This window comes from Aethina tumida, chromosome 5, assembly GCF_024364675.1.
Source record: "Aethina tumida isolate Nest 87 chromosome 5, icAetTumi1.1, whole genome shotgun sequence".
In the NCBI taxonomy this organism is placed as follows: Eukaryota; Metazoa; Arthropoda; class Insecta; order Coleoptera; family Nitidulidae; genus Aethina; species Aethina tumida.
This window is the reverse complement of record NC_065439.1, coordinates 14,264,415-14,285,235: the sequence shown is the minus strand read 5'-3', so window position 1 is coordinate 14,285,235 and position 20,821 is coordinate 14,264,415. Positions and strand designations below refer to the sequence as shown.

Below are 20,821 nucleotides of genomic sequence, written 5' to 3'. Positions count from 1 at the left end.
TATTTCAGTTTTAATGTTAAAAAAGAGTGATTTTAAATTTATGTTTATCAAATTAATAAGAAGAGATAGAAAATATATACAGTGTGGCCCATTTCAAACCGTGGCGCCCCCTTAAAATTTTTATTTTATATGAAAATATGTAGTGATAGACAAAATCATACATTTTTTGGCTCAAAACCAAAATATACAGGGTAATATTAATAATAATATATAAAAATATATATAAAAATATATATGAAAATTGAAGAAATATAACTAGGACTTTTTTATAGAAATTTTAACCAAACTACTGGATTATGCAAAAAAATTGCTAGTATGATCCTTCTAATTTTCGTACCTAACAACAAATTACCTTGTGGATTTCTATATTGGACCAAAAAAGTGACATTTTGTCTGTAAGTATATATTTACACGCTGTACATTTCAAAAAAGTTTGTCAGCCAAAGTTTTAAGAGGATGTCTCACATTCAAATGGATCACACTGTATGTACTTGTGTGTATATATTTTCATTCTTTCATTATCAAAACTAATTAATTATTAATTTAATTAATTTAATATACCTACTTGATTTTATATTGTATCGAAACCTATTTTCTTTAAACATTAAAATGAAATAAAAGTCCTCAGAATCTACGCTACTACATCATTATCGAATTTTTTTTATATTGAATTGTAGGTACGTATTTTAGGGGAACACATACTAAATTTAAACCCAATTGGACCAGAGGTTACAAAAATATAAAAAAAATTGAAATATGAGGAACTGAATTTACTTAAAAGATGGAAAACTTAAAAAATTAGTTTTTTTATTAGTGGACGAGTTTTATTTACTCCTAAAGTTTTACTATTTATTTTAAAATCCTTTGTATAATTTTTTTGTGGCGCCATCTATAGAGCGATTATTGAACTACATGCAATATAGTAGAATTCTGTTATTAATTAATTATAAATAACAACAAATTGATTAAATTTTAAATTATATGATAGCAACTTTGCTTTTTTAGATGTAGACTAATATAAAAATAAAAATAAACTAACAAATTAGAGTCTATTGCGGCGTCATCTGTGCACCAAATATTAAAATAGTAGAAATAATATAAATGCTTCAAAGTTTTCTTTCAAAATTTGAGATTGTATTTTTAATATTGGTTTTATTATTGATTATATTTTTACAACAATTAAATTATGTCAAAATATTACTATTAATAACATCAAATCTTAGTTTGTTTTATGTTCTTTAGTTAATGCTCATCTCTATAATTAATTAGCCTACAGTTTCCTTTCCACTGTTGCTTCCGTATATTTTCACTGTTGTGATTGTGCAGTATTTGTGACGTACGGTGCGATAGTAATAACTTGGTCCCGTTATGTTTTTAATCTAAATAAATTAGTGCGAAGTGTGTGTGCATTTACCTAATGCGAAAACAAATCATGCTGTAATTAATGCAGTTTACGTTTTTGGTAAGTGGCTTTTTGTACGTATAGAAACCATCCAAAATTGGAAAGGCGCGGTTGAAGAACGGTCACGTAAAAAAAATGGACCGAGTAAATTGTAAATATTAGTTTGTGTTAATGGCACGTTAAATGGCACTGCATAAATTCATGAGCTCGGTGCGTTTGTTCACACGCCGTTTAAATTTAAACACGTTAAAATAGTTGTTCTAAATATTTGGCATAGTTTTGCAAGTGTCTTGATTGCAAATATTGTATTTGTGTTTCGCCATCCCGTCGCCAATCTAGTCCGCCGACTGTAATCGTTTTCGCGCACCTAGATCGAAAACCCCCAACCAATACCGATAAATGTGCCCCCACAGTTTAAACCAGAACCCGACCTTCCAGCCCTGAACAACCCCCCAAACATGGACCCGTACGAGGAGCAGCTGCTGAAGGTCTTCAACAGCCACGACCGAAATAACTGCGGCAGCCTGGACAGAGAGGGGTTGACGCAACTGTGCCAGACGTTGCAATTGGAGGAGCACAGTGCGGAACTGATAAAATGCGTCCTGAAGGACGCCAAATATAAACGGGCCTCGTTCCCGGAATTCAAAGACGCACTGCTCGCCCTCCTCGGCAACATGCAGAGCAAGAACGTGATAACGGACGAGGGCGATTTGGAGAAGAGCCCCGAACGTGAGGTGTCCCCGAAACTGGTGTACGGATCGAAGAAGTACGGCAGAAGATCGAGGCCGCGGATCGACGAGGTCACTCAGATCTTCAACGAGGACAACGACATCACCATCAACAAGTCGAGTGCCGTTCAAAGGTCCAACTCCCAATCGGAAGTTTCCAATTCCAAGAAGAGGAAGACGAACTACAAACTGAAGCGGTGCACCTCCTTGCCGGGGAAGACGGACCTGACCAACGGGAAGTTGGAGAACAACTTTCACGTGGGCAACTCCCTCAGTTGTGAGCCGGAGCAAATTTGCACGGAAGACATGCTGAGGGAGGCTTGGAAGAAGTTAGGAGTTGGAGAGGATGGATATTTGAACCAGAACGAATTGATATTGGTGAGTGCATAATTTTATGTATTTATGTCGATTGTGTTTTGTAATACAATTAATTAGTACTAATTAACTAACGAAATTTGTTTAAAATATACATACACATACATGTTCAGCGTCGTGTTAAATTAGTTCTTTCAAATTATCGTCATAATTATAGCCGACAATCTAATGTTTTATTTACAGTTTTTTAACTTAGTTTTTTTGGAGTTTTACTAGAAATGTTTACATAAGATTATTATTAAACAGATTCGAGAAAGTGACTAAACTTTATGTTTAAAAAACACGTAGATACATTTAATTGTCTTAATTGTTTGTTTATAAAACTGCGTTTTAAAAACTCGTTTGAATTAATAGTTTTCCTCTTCCATAAAAGGATGATTGAATAACAAAATTGACGGCGCAAAATATAAACAACTAATCGCATTTAAATATAATCGGATGAACATGAACGCTGACGCTGTTTCCAAACACGTGAGTCTCCAATTTTCCCGTTTTACCTGCCTAGTTTCATTGTTGCTCACTTTGTATCTAATCCAGATGTTTGCCATGTTATTTGGACGCCAGATGCGGTATTGTATTATTGTGGAAAATGCATTTTATTGTTGTCTTGTTTTGCATCTGGTTTAATCATCATCATTTTTATCTTGACGTGTTTATAAATCAATTAATTTTACCTGCGTTCTAAACAAACACAAGTTTATAACAATTTACAACTCGTTCATAAATTATGTGTTGCAGGAAGACAACAAGTCACCAAATATTTTCTTTCGAATAGAAAGTATGTACTACAACTAATAAACGCGTTCACATAATTTTAAACAATTTTATTACACATTTTTATACATAATCTACGTTCTTTTATGTACGAAAACAGTTATAATAACATTGTTAATGCCGATCCACTTATAATAATCCGACGATGATTAATCGTAGTTTGGATTTTGATTACCTTGTCCGCGCTTTTTATTCGGAACATGACCTAGGCTTTCCTGTTTTCAAAACGAGACAGGTTTGACGAAGAACGTATGCAAATTAATCGACGCCGTTTCTCGTATCTGTATTTATTATTGTTGGTTTGTCGCATGACATCACATTCGTTAATTGCATCCGCGAAAAAAGTCAGTGCTAGTTTCGGTGTTGTGTCGTCCAGTTGGAAAATGGATGTTTTGGTAAACCCTCACTTTCTACTAACGGTTAAATCATCCGGGATAAAAATATTAATAGACTTGACATCAGGAGGTGAAATTCGCGGATTAATCCGTTTAATTAATAATTCGAAAGTGCACTTAGGAACGTGTGGAAAATTACATGTGTGCGATTTGTCGGGATCGTTTAATTATTCGGACTCGATGATGTAACGAATAGAAAGTCTTTGTCCACTATGTGGATCATGATCAATTAGTATTTTTGCTTTGGGTGTTCTGTGCCGATATTTATAAAGATCAAGGACGACTTTGTCTAATGCAAAAATGCGGTTTAGAAATGGCTTGTTGTGATGTAGGATAATTGTGCTTTAATTATATGTCTAAGAAAAATTATGCAGGAAAATTGACGTAATCCGATTAAAATAAATTGTGCGGACGCGCAGAATATTATTATATTTTAATAACACTTTTTTATGGGCCCCACTGTGTTTTTGTACGTTATGTAATTGTGTAGATAGAATGAACCTTGCAAGTCGATTGATTTACCATCGATTGTTTATAAGTGATATTAATGCTGAACAATAAAGATGTTTATCTAGTTTCATAGCTACTTTTCGTGGTCTAAACTTAACACAACCAGATGTTTATTTTAATTTAAATTTGTCCTATGCATTAAACACATGCAGAGCATTCTAAAATTATATTTCCCATTCCTCCACTTCCAATGCTTCACATCTACAATGAAAGTATTGATTAGTTTAATTCACTTTTACATAAATTTATAAATCAACACTTTAATAAATAAGAAAAATACAAATACAGTGGAGCTATAATTATATCAACTATATCAACTTATTAAAATATACACATACAGGAAAAGTCTAAGGATATTTTTGTAAACCTTTGAGTTTTGCTTCAGATCTGGAAAAATAAAATATGAAATTTTCTATTATATATTTATTTATTTAAACCAAATTAAAAAATATTTGTTTAATATAACGTATAAACAAAAAAAGTTAATTCACATGTCATTAGTTTTTAACATAACATGAAATCTCTTTAATTTAACCAAAAATAATTTTATGTATTTCCTGCACCACTGGTCAATATTATTTTAAGGTGTTTGAGTCCATTCTGTATCTAAGAGCTCTTTAAGTTTAAGAACGTAGTGAATATTGCTCATTTGTGAAGCCTCTTTTTCGAGGCATGTCCTCCCACTCATGATCTATCGGATTTAAGTCTGGTGATTAATTGGTGATGTTGAATCCTCAATCTCAGTCCAGTATTATCCTGGAGACAGAAGATTTCATCAGTAACACCAGCAAATATAAGGACAGTTGGTTGCTGTGCCCTTAAAAACCCATTTGGAAAAACGAGATTAGTTCTAGTGTTAATAAAGATACCACCCCAAATCATTATTGTGTCACCTCTATGTTGAAAAACTTTCTGGATGTGCCTAAGACACTTCAAATTTCCAGATCATTTAATGTTCTCCTTCGACGAGAGTCTAGATGAAAAGAAAATCAGATTTTGTTGATGGATAACATAAGACTGTTGCCCAATCATTTTCAATCCTGCTTTAAAAATATTCATATTCCAATTTTGCCCCTCGATTGCTTCTAGAAAGAGAGGCCATCTTACTGGTCTTCTAAAATGTAGAATGGCTTCATGTAAACTGTTTCATATTGTATTCCGACTGACGACTACTTTGTGAGCTTGCTGTATCTCCGTTAACTACTCAGTTGCTGTAAGAAAAGTTGTTTTCGAGCAATTAATGTTAAATATCGATCCTGAATTGCTGTGGTGCGGCGTCCATGACCTGGATGCTGTCCAGTCAGATTAACAGTTTCTCTAAAGCGCCTCTACAGTTTCCTCTAAGGCATCCTGAAGCTGTCCCTTTCAATTCATTTCTTCCAAAGTTAAATATCGTCGTTATATGTCGATATAATAAAGTGTATGGATTTTTATACGTTTTCAATTTTATAGCACAATACAAAGAAGAACATGTTTAATGGTCAAACATATATATTATATTCACAACAAAAAGGAAATTAGGTAAATTATATAGATTTTCATAAGGAATCCTTAAACTCTTCTTGTATGTGTTAAAAATATGAGCTGTACTACTTGAATTAGATCATTAACCAGCTAGTCCATATAATTTAATTATTGAAACTGAGTAGGTCCTTTGTTTTTCGTTGGAGAAATACTATAATAACTTTTTTCTTTATAGTATATAAATATTTATTAATGAGTCATAGAGAAAATTTATCTGAACTCTGAAAACAAAGTTAAAGATAACCTGAAGGAAATCGATTTAGGACTGTAAGAATAACGTTAGTGATGTTCTGTCGCAGACACACTAAAAAACTCCTACATTCTAATAAGAATTTGAACAATGGTATATTAAGCAACAATTTGCTTCTTAATACTGAAAAATATTGACGTTAAGTAATATCAACATGATAACGATTCCAAATACAAATCCAAAATTGTGACAGATTAGTTAAAAAATTTAAAATTAATTCACGAAATCTTTCATATAATTTTATAAAAAAGGTTATTATCAATATTTATATGATGCTATTACTCGTATTGATTGGTTGTATCTTAAGATATTTTACTGATGTTGGTGACTTACGTGATATTTTATATAAGAAACTGTATTGTGCCAAGAATAAACATGTAAATTCCAGTCCGATATTTATCAATCCATTTTGATTTTATGGGTAAATTATTAACGTTAAAATTAATACACCAAATTAAAAAAAACAAGTGATCTTTTCCGTAAGGAACTTACCAGATTACTCTGTGTGGTAAAAAAGATAGTACTTCGAGCATAGTGTCAACAATAATTTTATTTTTAGATGTTCACACAAAGAAAGGTAATTCTAGTATTTCCGCTACAACAACAGGTTGCTTAACTCTTTTCAGGATATTGTAGATGGATTTGCAGGCTAGTTCAAAAGTGTGTTTATAGCTAATTCTCACATTTTCATATCAATATTCCGGAGCTTAATGATTATTAAAGCATTTGGACATGACCGCTGTTCTGGTTTTGTTGGGGCCTTTAAACACCATTCGATTTTAAAATTTGGTCAGTAACTTAACAATGTTAACTGAGTATGTGTTAAGTGAAAGATAAAGGTGCTAAACAGGTTTCTCCAAAACGTTCAACAGGACTGATCCCTCTATCAACAAAATAAACATCATTGAATTTAACAGTTTACACTATTCAACTACGGTCTTCGTAACTATTTTAAAATTAATAAAAAAAAATACATTTCTTGTACATTTTACAATTTGATTTGGAATTACTGAAATTATGAAAATAGTTCAATGAAATAAAATAAAAAATATATTATTAAAACAATTTTCTATTATATTTCAAGCAGGAGAAATTATTTTTAAGTAACATTAATAAGAACAATTAAATTTTTCTACATTATACAATTGAATTAAGTTTCTATCAAATTTTATAAAATAAAACATTTTTTAAATAAAACAAAAAATAAATTCTTTATACAATTTTCTGTTGGATTTCAAGAAGGAAATACTATTTAAAAAAAAATTAATAAGAAATATTAATTCTTTTCTACATTTTATTATTGAATTTCAAAAAAGAAAGTCTTTATTTTTCCTTCAAGTCATTGACGATTTACCATTGTCCATTAACTGATTGATGTGCAAGAAATAATTTAAATATTAAGTGTCTGATTCACTCGTAGAATCATACCTAACGTTTTTAATTACACTATGTATAATTCTTTTCTTCAGTGCAACCATATTATCGAAGATTTATGAGTTTTAATATATATATTATGGAGATGTCTAGTTCTGCATAGACTCTGTTATAGTCATTATATTTAAATTATTTTATTTAAAATATGATTTATTTTATTTAATTTTAATAAATATTTGACTTATGTTGTTTAATTTTTAATTTGTTTATGAGTATTTATGACTTTTATAGGCAATTTTTAAAAGTTTTATAATAATCTTATTGCCAATAAAAAATTTATAAATAAGTAAACATGCTTTAAGCTGTTGAACACCTTCTAAGAATATGTTCAATATTCCAATAAGTATTTAAACATTAAAATTTTAAAAAAAAACTTCTTTTTATGATTTTACAGACATTTTTTTAATTAAGAAAAATATATTTATATTCAATTAAGACTAATTGACCTTTTAAAAATAATGATTACAACTGTAATATCTATAAAATTCCTCATTAGTTATTAATATTCACAATTATTTATTTCAGGTGTGCGATGCGATAGGTCTGAACAAACTGGCAGACGGTCTAATTAGACAGTTAAGCGACAAACTCCCAATGAACTACGACCAAAAGATCAGTTTCCAGGACGTGATGGAGGCGCTGCGCGAGGACGAAACGTGGTTCGAGGTCCTGAACACCGTGCCGACCAACAACAACGACTCAAAACTGGGCCGCAACGCCGACACGTCGTTCCCGGACTCGCGCACCTTCCAATACGTTACGCTAGGTCCGGACGGCAACGGACTGGTGTCCGCCGATTCGCTTATAGAAATGTGGGAAACGGTCGGCATCCATTCGCCCAAGGAGCTGTTGCACGAGCTAGGTTTCGACACCAGGAACATTAACATATTGGACTTGGCTCAGGTGTTGGAAAAGCAGACCAAGATAATGAACGACACGTCCCGGACGGAGTATCAGAGTCCGCATCTCGTGCTGCTCCAGGCCACCCTGACGCTCTACCAGTCGGAGATCAGGTGTCTGAAGCATGTGCTGGGCCAGATGCATGCGGAAAGGGAGAAACTGAAGTGCGACGTGGTGGAGGCCAACAACAGGTCGACGCTTCTGGCGCAAGAGGTGGACGACAATCACTCGCGCATGGAGCAGAACACACTCAACCAGGTCAAGCTTTTGGAGCAGCGTCACGCCGACATTCTCAAGGAGGTGACGCAGCAGTACTCCCGAGACAAGGACCAGTTGACCAACATTAACTTATCATTGGAGGAGAAAATCGTCAATTTGGAACAGGAAGTGCTGAAGCTTAAGAACGACCTGGCGGTGGCGCAGAAGTACTCACTTAACTTGGAAAAGGAAAACAGGACGTTGTCCAACGAAATCGTAGACTTGAAAAAGGACAAGGAAATGCTGACGATCCAGATAAACGCTCTGGAAAATGAGAACCAGAAGTTCGGGGCCATGGAGTACGAGGAGCACGAGATGCTGATCGCCAAACTGGCGGCGTTACAAATCGAAAATGCTCAGCTGAAGGACAAGAACGACGAGATGGTGTCGGAGATCGAATCGTTGACGAATCAGGTGGCGAGTATGAGGTCGAAGGTTTGCAGCACCCCGACCTTCAACACCTTGGATCAATCGATGGAGGGAAACATCTCAATTATCGTCGAAGGCGTGAATGTCGGCGCAAAACGGAGGAGCGACTATTCACCTACAAAGGACAAATGTAAGTGTGATGTGATGGAATGGTTGATGTGGCTGTAAAAAACTAATTATGTATGAGTGATTATTATTCGAAACAGTCAAATAGATATTCACATAATTAAAAGAAACAAAACAAGAAAAAAACATAAAACCACGAAACACAATAAAACGACACAAAAGGATTTCTTTAATATTCCAGATAATTAAACGTTCGTTCCGACTAATTTTTAAATTGTGCGTGTTATTACCTCTATGATTATATCGAGTTTTTCTACCCAAATTTACAACTATTAACTTCGTAAACTCGTGATCTCGTCGAAGATATCCGGGCAAATAAATACGTAAATTCGGCCGAGATAATTACTGGCACAAAAACCGAGCAACAATTTAAATAGAAACGGCCTAACTGTTAATTTCAAACATTTAGTACAAAACATGATTTTGGCGAACCAAAGTAAAAAAAACAAATTACTAATAATTTTTTGTACGATTTTCTCCCGGATTTCAGAAAAAGAATTATTTTTGGATGATATTGTCATTATTATTAGAAAGTTACAGGTGTATTTATTAGTTTTATTAAAATTTATTGGGTATTATTTTCTTTTCAACTAATGCCGAAAAAGTTAATTGTTTCTTCAAGCTACTTGTGTACATTTTAATTGGTATTAAAGCTAATTTTAGGTAGATGACAAAGCTTAATTTTAATCAACAAAAATAAAAAAAAGTAATTAAATCTTCCAACTTTCTGTTGAACGCCAAAAAAATACTTTTAAGTAACATTAGACGAATTTAAAAAAAAAATATTTTTAAATGAAATAAAATAAAAATATAAATTTTCATACAATTTTGTATTGGATTTCAAGAAGAAAAAACTATTTTGAAGTGAAACTAAGAAAATAATTGAATATTGTACAATTTTCATTCATAAAAAAACTATTTTTAAATAAAGTAAAATAAAAGAATAGATTTTTAATAGAATTTTCTGTTATATTTAAAGCAATAAAAACCATAAATTAATAAGAAAAATTAAATATTTTCTATATTTTACAATTAAATTTCAAGAAATACTATTTTTACGTGGAATTAATAAAATATTTGAATATTTTCTATTGAAAAAAACTTTAAATTTAATAAAATAAATAGATCCTTAATAGTTACCCCTCTTACTTACTGTTGAATTTCTAGAAAAAAAAAACTATTTTTTAAGTCAAATTGATAATAAAATTAAATATTTTCCATAATCTTCAGACTGAGGTCAAAAGGCAAAAACTATTTTTAAGTGAAAAGTGTCTTGTACAATTTTCTATAGAATTTCAAATAATATAAAAAAATAGATAATTTTCTATTGGATTTCAAGAAAAGGAAATACTAAAAAATAATAAAATTAAATATTTTCTACAATTTAAGGTTGAATTAAAAACAACTTAGTAAAACTAATAAGAAAAAAATTTTCTACATTTTACAATTTAATTTCAATTATTTTTTGAACTATTTTTAAGTGAAATTATGAAAATAATTGAATATTTTGAACTATTTTCTATTCATAAAAAAATATTTTTAAATGAAATAAAATAAAAAATAGATTATTAATACAATTTTCTGTTATATTTCAAAAAGAAAAAACTATGTATTAATTTTACTCACTAAAATTAATACAGTTCAGTTTCAAAAAGTGTAACTATGTTTACGTGAAATTAATAAAGTAGTTGAATATTTTGTTCAATTTTCTATTGAAATTTTGAAAAAATATTTTTTAAATTTAATAAAATAAAAAATAGATCTTTCAAGAAAAAGAAGTACTTTTAAGTAAAATAATAACAAAATTAAATATTTTTTATAATTTAGGGTTGAATTAAAAAAAGTTAGTAAAATTAATAAGAAAAACATTTAAGATCCTTAATACACTTTTCTGTTCAACAAAAAATACTATTTTTAAATAAAATTAATAATAAAATTAAATCATTTCTATAATTTTCAGAGGAAGATCAAAAGACAAAAACTAGTTTTAAGTGAAAGTCAAATATTTTGTATATATGTTATCAAATTTTATAAAATAAAACATTTTCTAAATAAAATATAAAAAAAATATTCTTCAAACAACTTTCTGTTGGATTTCAATAAGGAAAAACTATTTTTAAATAAAATTAAAGACTATTTTAAGTGAAATTAAGAAAAATATTGAATTTTCTATTGAAAAAAATATATATTTTTAAATAAAATAAATAAATATATCCCTAATACAATTTTATGACGATTTTTAAATAAAAAATAGATCCTTTTTACACTTTTCTATTTGATTCAAGAAACTTTGCTTATGTAATAATAAAAAAATAAAATAAATCCTTTCTACAATTTTTTGTCAAATTTCAATTTCATTTACATAAATGGTACTATTTTAATATTAGAAAGTGACAATTATATTCTCGTATTTTATTAAAATTTATTTAGTGTTCTCCCCGTAATTTTCGAATAACCTCGTTTTTGTTGATTAATTACCGTTTTCAAACAGCCTACAAACATTTTAATTACGTACAGATTAAATCGCTCGGCAAAAAAGTCAAAGATATGACATAATTGTTTCGAACGCGATTAGAAAGTCCCAACGAAGGGACAGAAAAAGCTTTCGGTGCGTTCACGGCGCATTACCGCGTTTCCTTTAAAAACCGAAATCGAATCCGAATGTGGCACCGTCTCCTGGAACGTGCAAGCAAGAAACCCATCGACATAGGCGTACCAATTTAATGCTCGAACGGATCCACAGATTTTTGCGTCCGGAATTAATTGGACGGGCGATCGAAAACAACCGGGTCACGGAACTATTGTACAACGTTTCAGAAGTGGTAGTTTAGAAGAGATGCGGTCGCACTACACGCTAATAGTCGGTCGTGTTCTGGTTGTTACGACTATTTGTGCGGAGATTGTTATCTTGGCCGGTTCGAGGAAAAAAATGCAGATGTGGTAAAAAGCGGGGAGGCCGCAGGCGAAATCCGCGTTTTGAATAATGCAACGCGAAATCGCCGTTTATGATAATCGCCGCGTTACAAAATTCTGCCTTTCGTTCGGGAGGTTTTGGAGTGTGCGGCAAGGAGGTTAACGACATAAGGAAGTAGACGCACACGTATGCAAACGCAATCTGAAGCGGAGACATATTTATCATTATAATTTATAATGGCGCACACCTAGATGCATCACACCCACCACCTCTGTGGTCCCGTCTCCGCGGCATGGTTTCATGCACCCACGAAATTAACAAACGTATCGTGTTTTCGATGATCGGTGGCGAGGGTCACGGCAAACGAATCGATAAAAAGAAAATATTTGGGTGAACGCGACACGGCAGATGAACTGTGGCCGTCTGGACACGTGCACCTGTCCGTGTCCATGGTTGTGAGTAGTTTTCCTTTAATTAACGTGCATCTGACGAGATGACGCAGTTCGCGACATTTTTATTTACTTGGGTTATTTTTAACATGTTTTGTCGATATTTTCAGTTTGCGCCGTTGTAAAAACATTCGATTGTCAATATTTGATTAATAATTTGAGATTTGGTGACGATTTCATTGTACAGCTGCAGGTGAAACAAAAATAAATGGCTACGTGACCATCTAAAGAAAAAGGTCAAAGCGATAAAGCAAGTATTTTAATTATTTATATAGATTGCACTGGAATATATATTGATATGAATTATAACGGAATAATTCTATTAAATATTAATCATAATTGCCTAAACAGATTAATTGTACTTTTTTTAATTAACGTAGACAAAAACAATTGTGCAATAAGGCAAATTTGTAAACAAAGTGTTGATTATTACTACAAAAACACGATATTTTGTTGATTTATTCATTTATTGTAGCTGTTTTACACACTCCAATTTATCGTACAATTGTGAGACCTTCAAGTTATTGATACGAATAACACAGAAATTCCCCAATTTATTATCCAATATTTAATTACCTAATTAATTGTTAGACAGAACCAGTTATATTCCTCTCCTGTTTTCTAACAACTTTTAATACTAACAATATATGGGATGCATTGGTGAAAAATTGGTGTCAATAAATTAGTGCTTGACACAAACCAATTTATGTCCAATGCTGAGCTCTTCAATTTATTGCTGCTTAAAGTACAGAAAGTGGGCAATTTATTGTTCAATTTTTGACGGACCAATGAACTGTTGGAAGATTATTAGTTATACATTTCACCAATTTTTAATAACTTTTGATATTACCAACTTACAAACAAAAATTGTTTACAAAAATATAAAGACTACATATACTAAAATATTCTAACCTAAAAATAAACTTGTTGTCAGCACTGGCAAAATATTGATATTATACTTAAATTGGTGTTAATAAACTGGTGTTTGTAATAGTTATTTTATACATGCCAATTTATGTCCAATGCTGAATCTTCCAATTTATTTCTGCTTGAAGTACAAAAATTGACCAATTTATTGTTCAATTTTTAACGGACCAATGAACTGTTGGAAGATGAACTAGTTAAACTTTTCACCAATTTTTTAGTAACTTTTGATGTTACCCACTTACAAAAAAAAAGTTTACAAAAATATAAGGGTTACATATAGTAATATATCCTAACCTAAAAATAAACATGTTGCTGTTTTACACGCCAATTTATGTCCAATGCTGAGTCTTTCAATTTATTGCTGGTTGAAGTACAGAAATTGGCCAATATATTGTTCATTTTTTAACGGACCAATGAACTGTTATACTCCACCAATTTTTTAGTATCTTTTGATATTACCAACTTACAAACAAAAATTGTTTACAAAAATATAAAGACTACATATACTAAAATATCCTAACCTAAAAATATACATATTGCCCGCAATGGCGAAATATTGTTGTTTTTTTATAAGTTGGTAATATCAAAAGTTACTAAAAAATTGGTGAAGAGTATAACAGTTCGTTGGTCCGTTAAAAAATGAACAACAAATTGGCCAATTTCTGTACTTCAATCAGCAATAAATTGAAAGACTCAGCATTGAACATAAATTGGCATATGTAAAACAGCTATTACAAAAACCAATTTGTTGACACCAATTTGTATATTTTACCAATTATTCACCAGTACAGGCAACATGTTTATAAGTTGGTAGCATTAAAAGTTGGCTCTGTCTACAATTTATTGTTCAATTTTTAACGGATCAATGAACTGTCGGAAGATGAACTAGTTATACCCTTCACCAATTTTTTAGTAACCTTTGTTATTACCAACTTACAAACAAAAATTGTTGACAAAAATATAAAAACTACATATACTAAAATATCTTAATCTAAAAATAAACAAAATGGTGTTCGAAATAGCTGTTTTACACATGCCAATTTATGTCCAATGCTGAGTCTTTCAATTTATTGCTGTTTGAAGTACATAAATTGGTCAATTTATTTTTCAATTTTTAACTGCCCAATATATTGTTGGAAGTTGGACCAACTTATAAACAAAATTTGTTTACAAACATTGGTGTCTATAGGTTGGGTGAATTGGTTATGTAATAGCAATTTTACACATGCCAATTTATTGGTCAACTTGAAGTCTTACAATTTATTACTATTATGTAATATAAGAACTAGACAATTGATTGTTCAATTTTTAAATGACCAATGAACTGTTCTATATGTTGATAATTTTCTGATAACTTTTGATACTACCAACATATTAATAAAATTTATTTAAACACAAACATGTTGTCAGTATTGGAGAAAAATTGGTACGTGTGATGAACAAATTGCTGTCAATACATTGTGAATAAATTGGTGTGTAAAACAGGTACAAAAATTCTATTACATTCACCAATTTATTGTCCAATTTTGTGATCTTCAGTTTATTGATATGTATAATACAGTCTGACAGAAAACTTTTACATGATCAATAAATTAGTGGAACATAGAACAAATTCTATTCTCCGCCAAAAAAATGGACAATAAATAGGATTTCAGAAAATTGTATATATAAAAAAAATGAAATATTTTGGCATCACGCACAACAGTAACTAGACACAAACAAGTTCAACGTTCTGGTTTTAAAGAAAATGTAAATAACATCGACTGATTGACGTATGAGACATGAAGTAAATTTATTATCTTACAACTTGATGGATTCTATCAACTCAAATTGATCTTAATAAGACAGTTTACGGACAAGATAGACAACAATCAGAATCAACATTGAAAAACCATTACCAAAACGCAAAAACTCAAACAAAAACTAGCGAAATCAATCGGCAACACATTGGGGGTACGATCAATTAACGGACGGTACCCAAAAACAACATCGTGTGGTGGTGCTGCCTTAGCTGGCTACAACAAATGGAAACCCGTTTCTAGTCGGTACCCGACGACGAAGGTCGCGGGTGTGTGGGCAAACGAAAACCGTGTGGTCGGCCGGGCCGCTGCTCCGGGTACTGGTTCTTCAGTACCGAACGTGCCGTGTGCGTCGCAGTAACGTACGTGCGGTATCGCGAAACGGGCGTGAAAGTTTCAGCAGTTGTGAGTGTGTGTGTGCAAAATACCGAGTCGCCGGAGGAATGCGTATTGTCGCGTGCAGAGGTAAATGCGTTTTGTGTGTACGTACTTAGTACGAGACGAAAATAAATGCGGCGGAAAATAAAATAAGAAAAAATATGCGAGGAGAAATCGCAACGCCCACGGAATGTCCGAGTGTTTTTGTGCGGAATTGTTTCAAAATATTATAAGTCGGGGCTGAAGGACGACCTGGCACTCATAGAAAGTGTGATGACACTGGTATACTAACTATAAACAATGAATTATTAATTTGTTTAATAAATATTAATATTTAAAAAACACTTCCTTGCTCCAAGAGTCAACAATATCACAAAATAACTGTTTATTCTCGTCTAAAAATCAGTACTATGAATTAAATAATATATTTTTTGAACAAGAACCTGATCTCCTTGATGTTTATTCTTGATGATGGACTATAAAGGTTGAAATTAAATCAAAGAAGTTACTTAACTTAATATATATTATTCGAGAAAGAGAAGATGAGGATTAAATTTATTACCGAATCTAATGAATTAATTTGTAGGCAATATTCATACGTTTAATTTGTCCTAGTTGTAAAACACTGTATTAACCATTTTAGGATGTGCACCTCATTTTGCCTGATTACAGTGATTAAACTATTCGTCCCAGTTGTAAACCATAAAATTAACAATTCGTGCTGTATTTACATAAAAAACAACTCTCATTTCCAACAGATCATATCTCCATTCTATTCAATTATAAAGTCAGTCCGGAAACGCGAGTACAATTGCAAACATAATCCGCAATATGATAATTATCTAGCTAATACATGCCGTCATCGATATTTTAAAAACATCAATCATTATCACCGTCTTATCAATTATAATACAAATAATAACCAAATAGAATGTCACATTAATTGAAGTGATCAATTATAAGATTTGCACAGGTTTTATTTTTGTAATGGAAGTGTTTTCTTGTTGTTTTGTGGCAAACGGTGAGCAGAAATAGTTGAATTACACGTCGAAATTGTTTCTAATGACCTCCGGTAACATAACACTTTTCACTTTTCGTTCGAGAAATCCACAACAAGTACAAATTAATTTCAACGCATTGATTGAGTTTAAGGAACTTATTACGGCCTAATCATCAATCATCTTGACTGGATAATTAAGTTTAAACCGAGAATGGACACATAATCCGACATTCTAAGTTTACAATTAGAATTCGCGAACCATTTGTGTTGGCTGCTGATTTATGAAACCCAACCTTATTTATTATTAGTAATTGCGTGGAAAGTGAAGAAAATCTCTATAAGAAATCCAACACCATATGCTCCCGATATTGGCGAATGAATTATGCATTCCACCAAATGCTGTTTATTGTTCGTATTTTACAACACAAATCCATTAATGTGTGTGTACAGCAATCCAATCGCCGATTTGCATAACGACATTGGCATTCCATATTTTTGTCTGGCTTTTGAATAATTTCAATAAATTATTTCTAAATGGCTCTCGTTTTCGCCTCGACTCGAACAACAACCAAAGGTCGATTGATTATCTAGCCAAACTGCAATTTGTTTTGTTTCCAGGCGATGGTAGCCCGAGATTGGGCAAGCTGCGTCGCAAAACCACCGGCTCGCTGTCGGATCCGATGAAGGGCCAGGACAATCTGGAGCTGCCGCTCACGTCGAGCGAGAGCGGCTTCGAAACGGAGGCGGACTGTCTCGACTCCTCCATATCGGCGTCGGAACACGAGGAAATAGCCCGTCTCCAAGCCAAGGTGGCCTTCCTCGAGCAGGTCCTCGTCCAGAACGCCATCCCCGTGCCCGACACCTTGGTAAGTGGCTGATAGAAGTGCTGGCGGTTGCTCGAACTGGAAACCAATTACAAATCATCCGAATCTCAACGATTTTCCTCGCCCTGTGATAAACCAAAACTGACTGATGTACCGATTAAAATTCCGATGATTCGAGCAACTTCCTGCGTTATTAGGATTTTTGTGCGTGTCATAAAGCATGTAAGACGATAAATCACCTATGTACTTTATTTAATACTCTAATCGAGATTACACAAGTCACGTATTTTGTAGATGCTTTAAATTGTACCTTGACAAAAGTTTATTATTATTTATTAATTTGTGTGTTGGGTTTTTTTTATAAATTTTATATTTATTAATGGAATGGTTGCACTAGAGATTTTTTATGTAAATTTGGAGAAGCCAGGAATGCGTATTACCAGTTTAACGCACGTGTATTGTAGGTGCATCTTTACAATTTATTCATTGTCGCATTTTATTGTTACTTTCACAATACGTATATGGCGAACAATAAAACAAGATATCCTCCACAACAGTTTACAGTTAGATCTATAATAACGCATTGGGCTGTTATTTAATGTTGGACATCGATTGAAAACTACAGATAAAAGGTGCGGGAAACCACTCGTGTATAATCAAATTTTTGTACTTATACGACGCGTGTATTTCCCCTTATCCTCATCAAACCAAAATCAGTATTATATTTATTTATTTAATAATTCGAGTTGTTCCGACTCTGGTGCTACCAATTCCTAAGCTTCTCCATACCATTAATTTATTTTTGTATCTATTTTGTACTAATTTTTTATATAATTTTTAATAAACTATTGTTTGTACACCTTTTGTTTTATTTATGGAGAAGCTTACGTTATAGTCTTTTAGTTTTTTCAGGCGGTAAGTACGCAGTGTTGAGTAGTTTAAGGTTTTGGGTTTGATTTACTTTCAACGCCAGTCCAACAATTCAATTCACGACCTGCTTCTGTAACTTCTAGCCTGAGTCGCCATGCAGCTTGGCCACCACACTGATAAACCTGACGGAAAGGGTGCGCGACCTGGAGACCATCATCTTCGACGCCAAGGCCTCCCTCAAGCGTATGGTGGAGAAGAAGTGCGTGAGCGAGGACAACGTCAGTCAAATCCGCAAAAAACTGGAAAATATCCAACTAGAATCGATCGGCACGAACATCGACGACAGCTTCGACACCGAATTCAAGTCGCCGACGGTGGAAAGTGGATGTCAGACCGAACCTACAGAGGACAAGTCGGTTAACATCGAGGAGCTGCGCGAGGCGAGCAAAAAGGCCGAAGAAAAGAACAAGGAGCTGAGCGCCGCCAACAAGGAACTCGAGGCAAAGATCGTCGAGTACGAGAACTGTCTCGAGTTGCTCAGGAACGAGATGGTGCAGTGCGAGGACTATTGGGAGACCAAAATCGACGAGGAACGCCAGATATTCGAGCAGGAGCACAAACTGACCAGCGACACACTGACAGATTTGCTGGTCAAACTGAAGGAGTACGAGGATCAGTTCGCGAGTCAGGACCAAACCGACAATCGGCTGCCCCCAATCGTAGAGACTGAAAATCTGGAGAAACAGTTCACGGACTTGGAACAGGAGTACGAGGACTACAAAAACAAGACTGACGCCGAGATATTCAGGAAGGACGAGGAGATATCCGTGCTGAGGGAACAGCTGGAGAAGCTGATGCTCAAAGCGGACACCAAGGACGCCGAGATCCAGGCCAACGAGAGCGTGACGGAAAAAATGAAAACGTTTACGAGCTACATAATCGAGCAGTCCGACTACAAGCGGGAGGAACAGGACGAGAACGTTTGGGAGCAAAGCGAACAACCAATCAAGCCGACGACGTTGAACTGGAACTTCAATGAGAACGCGCCGCGCCCCTTGTCCAACGTTCCTTCCACCTCCAGCAGTTCGAACGGCATGGACAAGAACACGACGCCCTGCCGGCCGAAAAGAACGAGGAAACACGACAAGCACATGTACAAGAAGAAGGAGGAGGTGAAAAAGTGCGACAAGCCGCAGAATGCGAAGCCCGCCTTCAACCAGGACGTCGTGATGCCCGCCAGCTCCTACTACAACCTCAACAACAGGCGACATTACTTGGAACAAAGGGTCAAGAGTCTGGAAATGGTGTTGACGCAACAGCACTACCATCACGAGCACGTGATGCAACGTACGTACATTTCACAACGCAATTAAATGTTTTATAACTTTGTTTTTGTCATTGCAGAGTATTTCCAACAGTTCCGAGCGGACAGAGCCGAGTACCAGTGCAAGTTGAAGTTCCTGCAAGAAAAGCTCGAGCAACAGGTCAGAATTTGCAACGACCAGCTGCAAAAGCTGGAGAGGACGGACCAGTTGGTCAAGGAGATGTACGTGGAGAACTCTTATTTGATCGCGAACGTGCAGAGGTTGGAACAACAGTGCCATATCATGAAACAATGCAGCGCAAACTCGAGCACTGTTTAGGCTAATTTAAATTATTACTAGGGTTTAATTGTTATTTGTTGTAGAATGTTTATAGTTTATTATTGATAGTACAAAAGCGTGGAGAAATTTGCGTAGGTCGTTCCAACGATGTCGGTGTTTGTCGTGGACATTTGATGTCATCGGATATGATTTGCGTAAAAGTTTTAAAAGATCTGAATTTTGAATTCTTTTGTTATTGTCTCATAATTTAATGACAATAAAGTAAGTTCACTTTATAATTTTTCTCATGTTTTAATGAGACGTATCTTTGTACATATATTTTAACCAGAATTTCAATTTGTACTAATGATATTTGTTTTTTAAACTAACAAGTGATGATTAAAAATTCGTTAACGTGCCTTGTATATCAATTTCCAATAGCAAAAGAATTTATTACTTGTATGTATTATTTTTTTAAACATTGGTTGTGGTGTAAGCATTCTACTTGTTGATTGTACTGACATACCTGAACTATATGTTATAGAATTTTCTGGATTAACACAATATTTATTATTTTAATTCGTATTAATGAGCTCTAGTTTTTATATAGTATATAATTATAACTGGCCTATCATATCATTAATGGTGTTAATGAATTTATTAGTAATCAATTTTTTGGTAATAATCACTTTTATGTACATGCATTTTATGTCGCATTTAGTGAAAATCTAGTCTTCAACAAATCTGTTCAAATTTTAAAATGCTTAGTTTTATGGAAACATTAGCGTCCACTAAATGAATGTAAAGCTATTTTTTTAATACACAATCCATGTTGTATTGAATATATTGTTCATGAATTTGTAAATTCACTGATTACGATTTTTTTTATCCCAAAGAATCTTGTATATTTGTTTGTTATATCACTTTAATAAAGAAACTTTTTCTTTCCCATAAACGTTGCGTTATTATCGG

At 33.3% G+C, this 20,821-nt stretch overlaps 1 protein-coding gene across 2 annotated transcripts; it reads left to right on the top strand.

Annotated features, from left to right (window-relative positions):
* Positions 1-1,347: 1,347 nt before the first annotated feature.
* Positions 1,348-20,807, top strand: LOC109598660 (ninein). Of its 2 annotated transcripts, none has more exons than XM_020014566.2 (6): positions 1,348-1,462; positions 1,841-2,508; positions 7,918-9,109; positions 17,191-17,438; positions 18,410-19,613; positions 19,671-20,807. In XM_020014566.2, the coding sequence occupies exons 2-6, from the start codon at positions 1,861-1,863 to the stop codon at positions 19,907-19,909; spliced, it is 3,531 nt and encodes a 1,176-aa protein (XP_019870125.2). In that variant the 5' UTR covers positions 1,348-1,462; positions 1,841-1,860; the 3' UTR covers positions 19,910-20,807. The 2 variants fall into 2 exon arrangements, with proteins under 2 accessions (XP_019870125.2, XP_019870123.2); XM_020014564.2 differs by having other exon boundaries at positions 1,816-2,508.
* Positions 20,808-20,821: the final 14 nt, after the last annotated feature.

Bases quoted from the DNA above. Each gene is read 5' to 3' on its own strand.
- LOC109598660 (XM_020014564.2), top strand. The intron at 2,509-7,917 runs GTGAGTGCATAA...TATTTATTTCAG, and splicing joins ACCAGAACGAATTGATATTG to GTGTGCGATGCGATAGGTCT. The intron at 19,614-19,670 runs GTACGTACATTT...TTGTCATTGCAG, and splicing joins TCACGAGCACGTGATGCAAC to AGTATTTCCAACAGTTCCGA.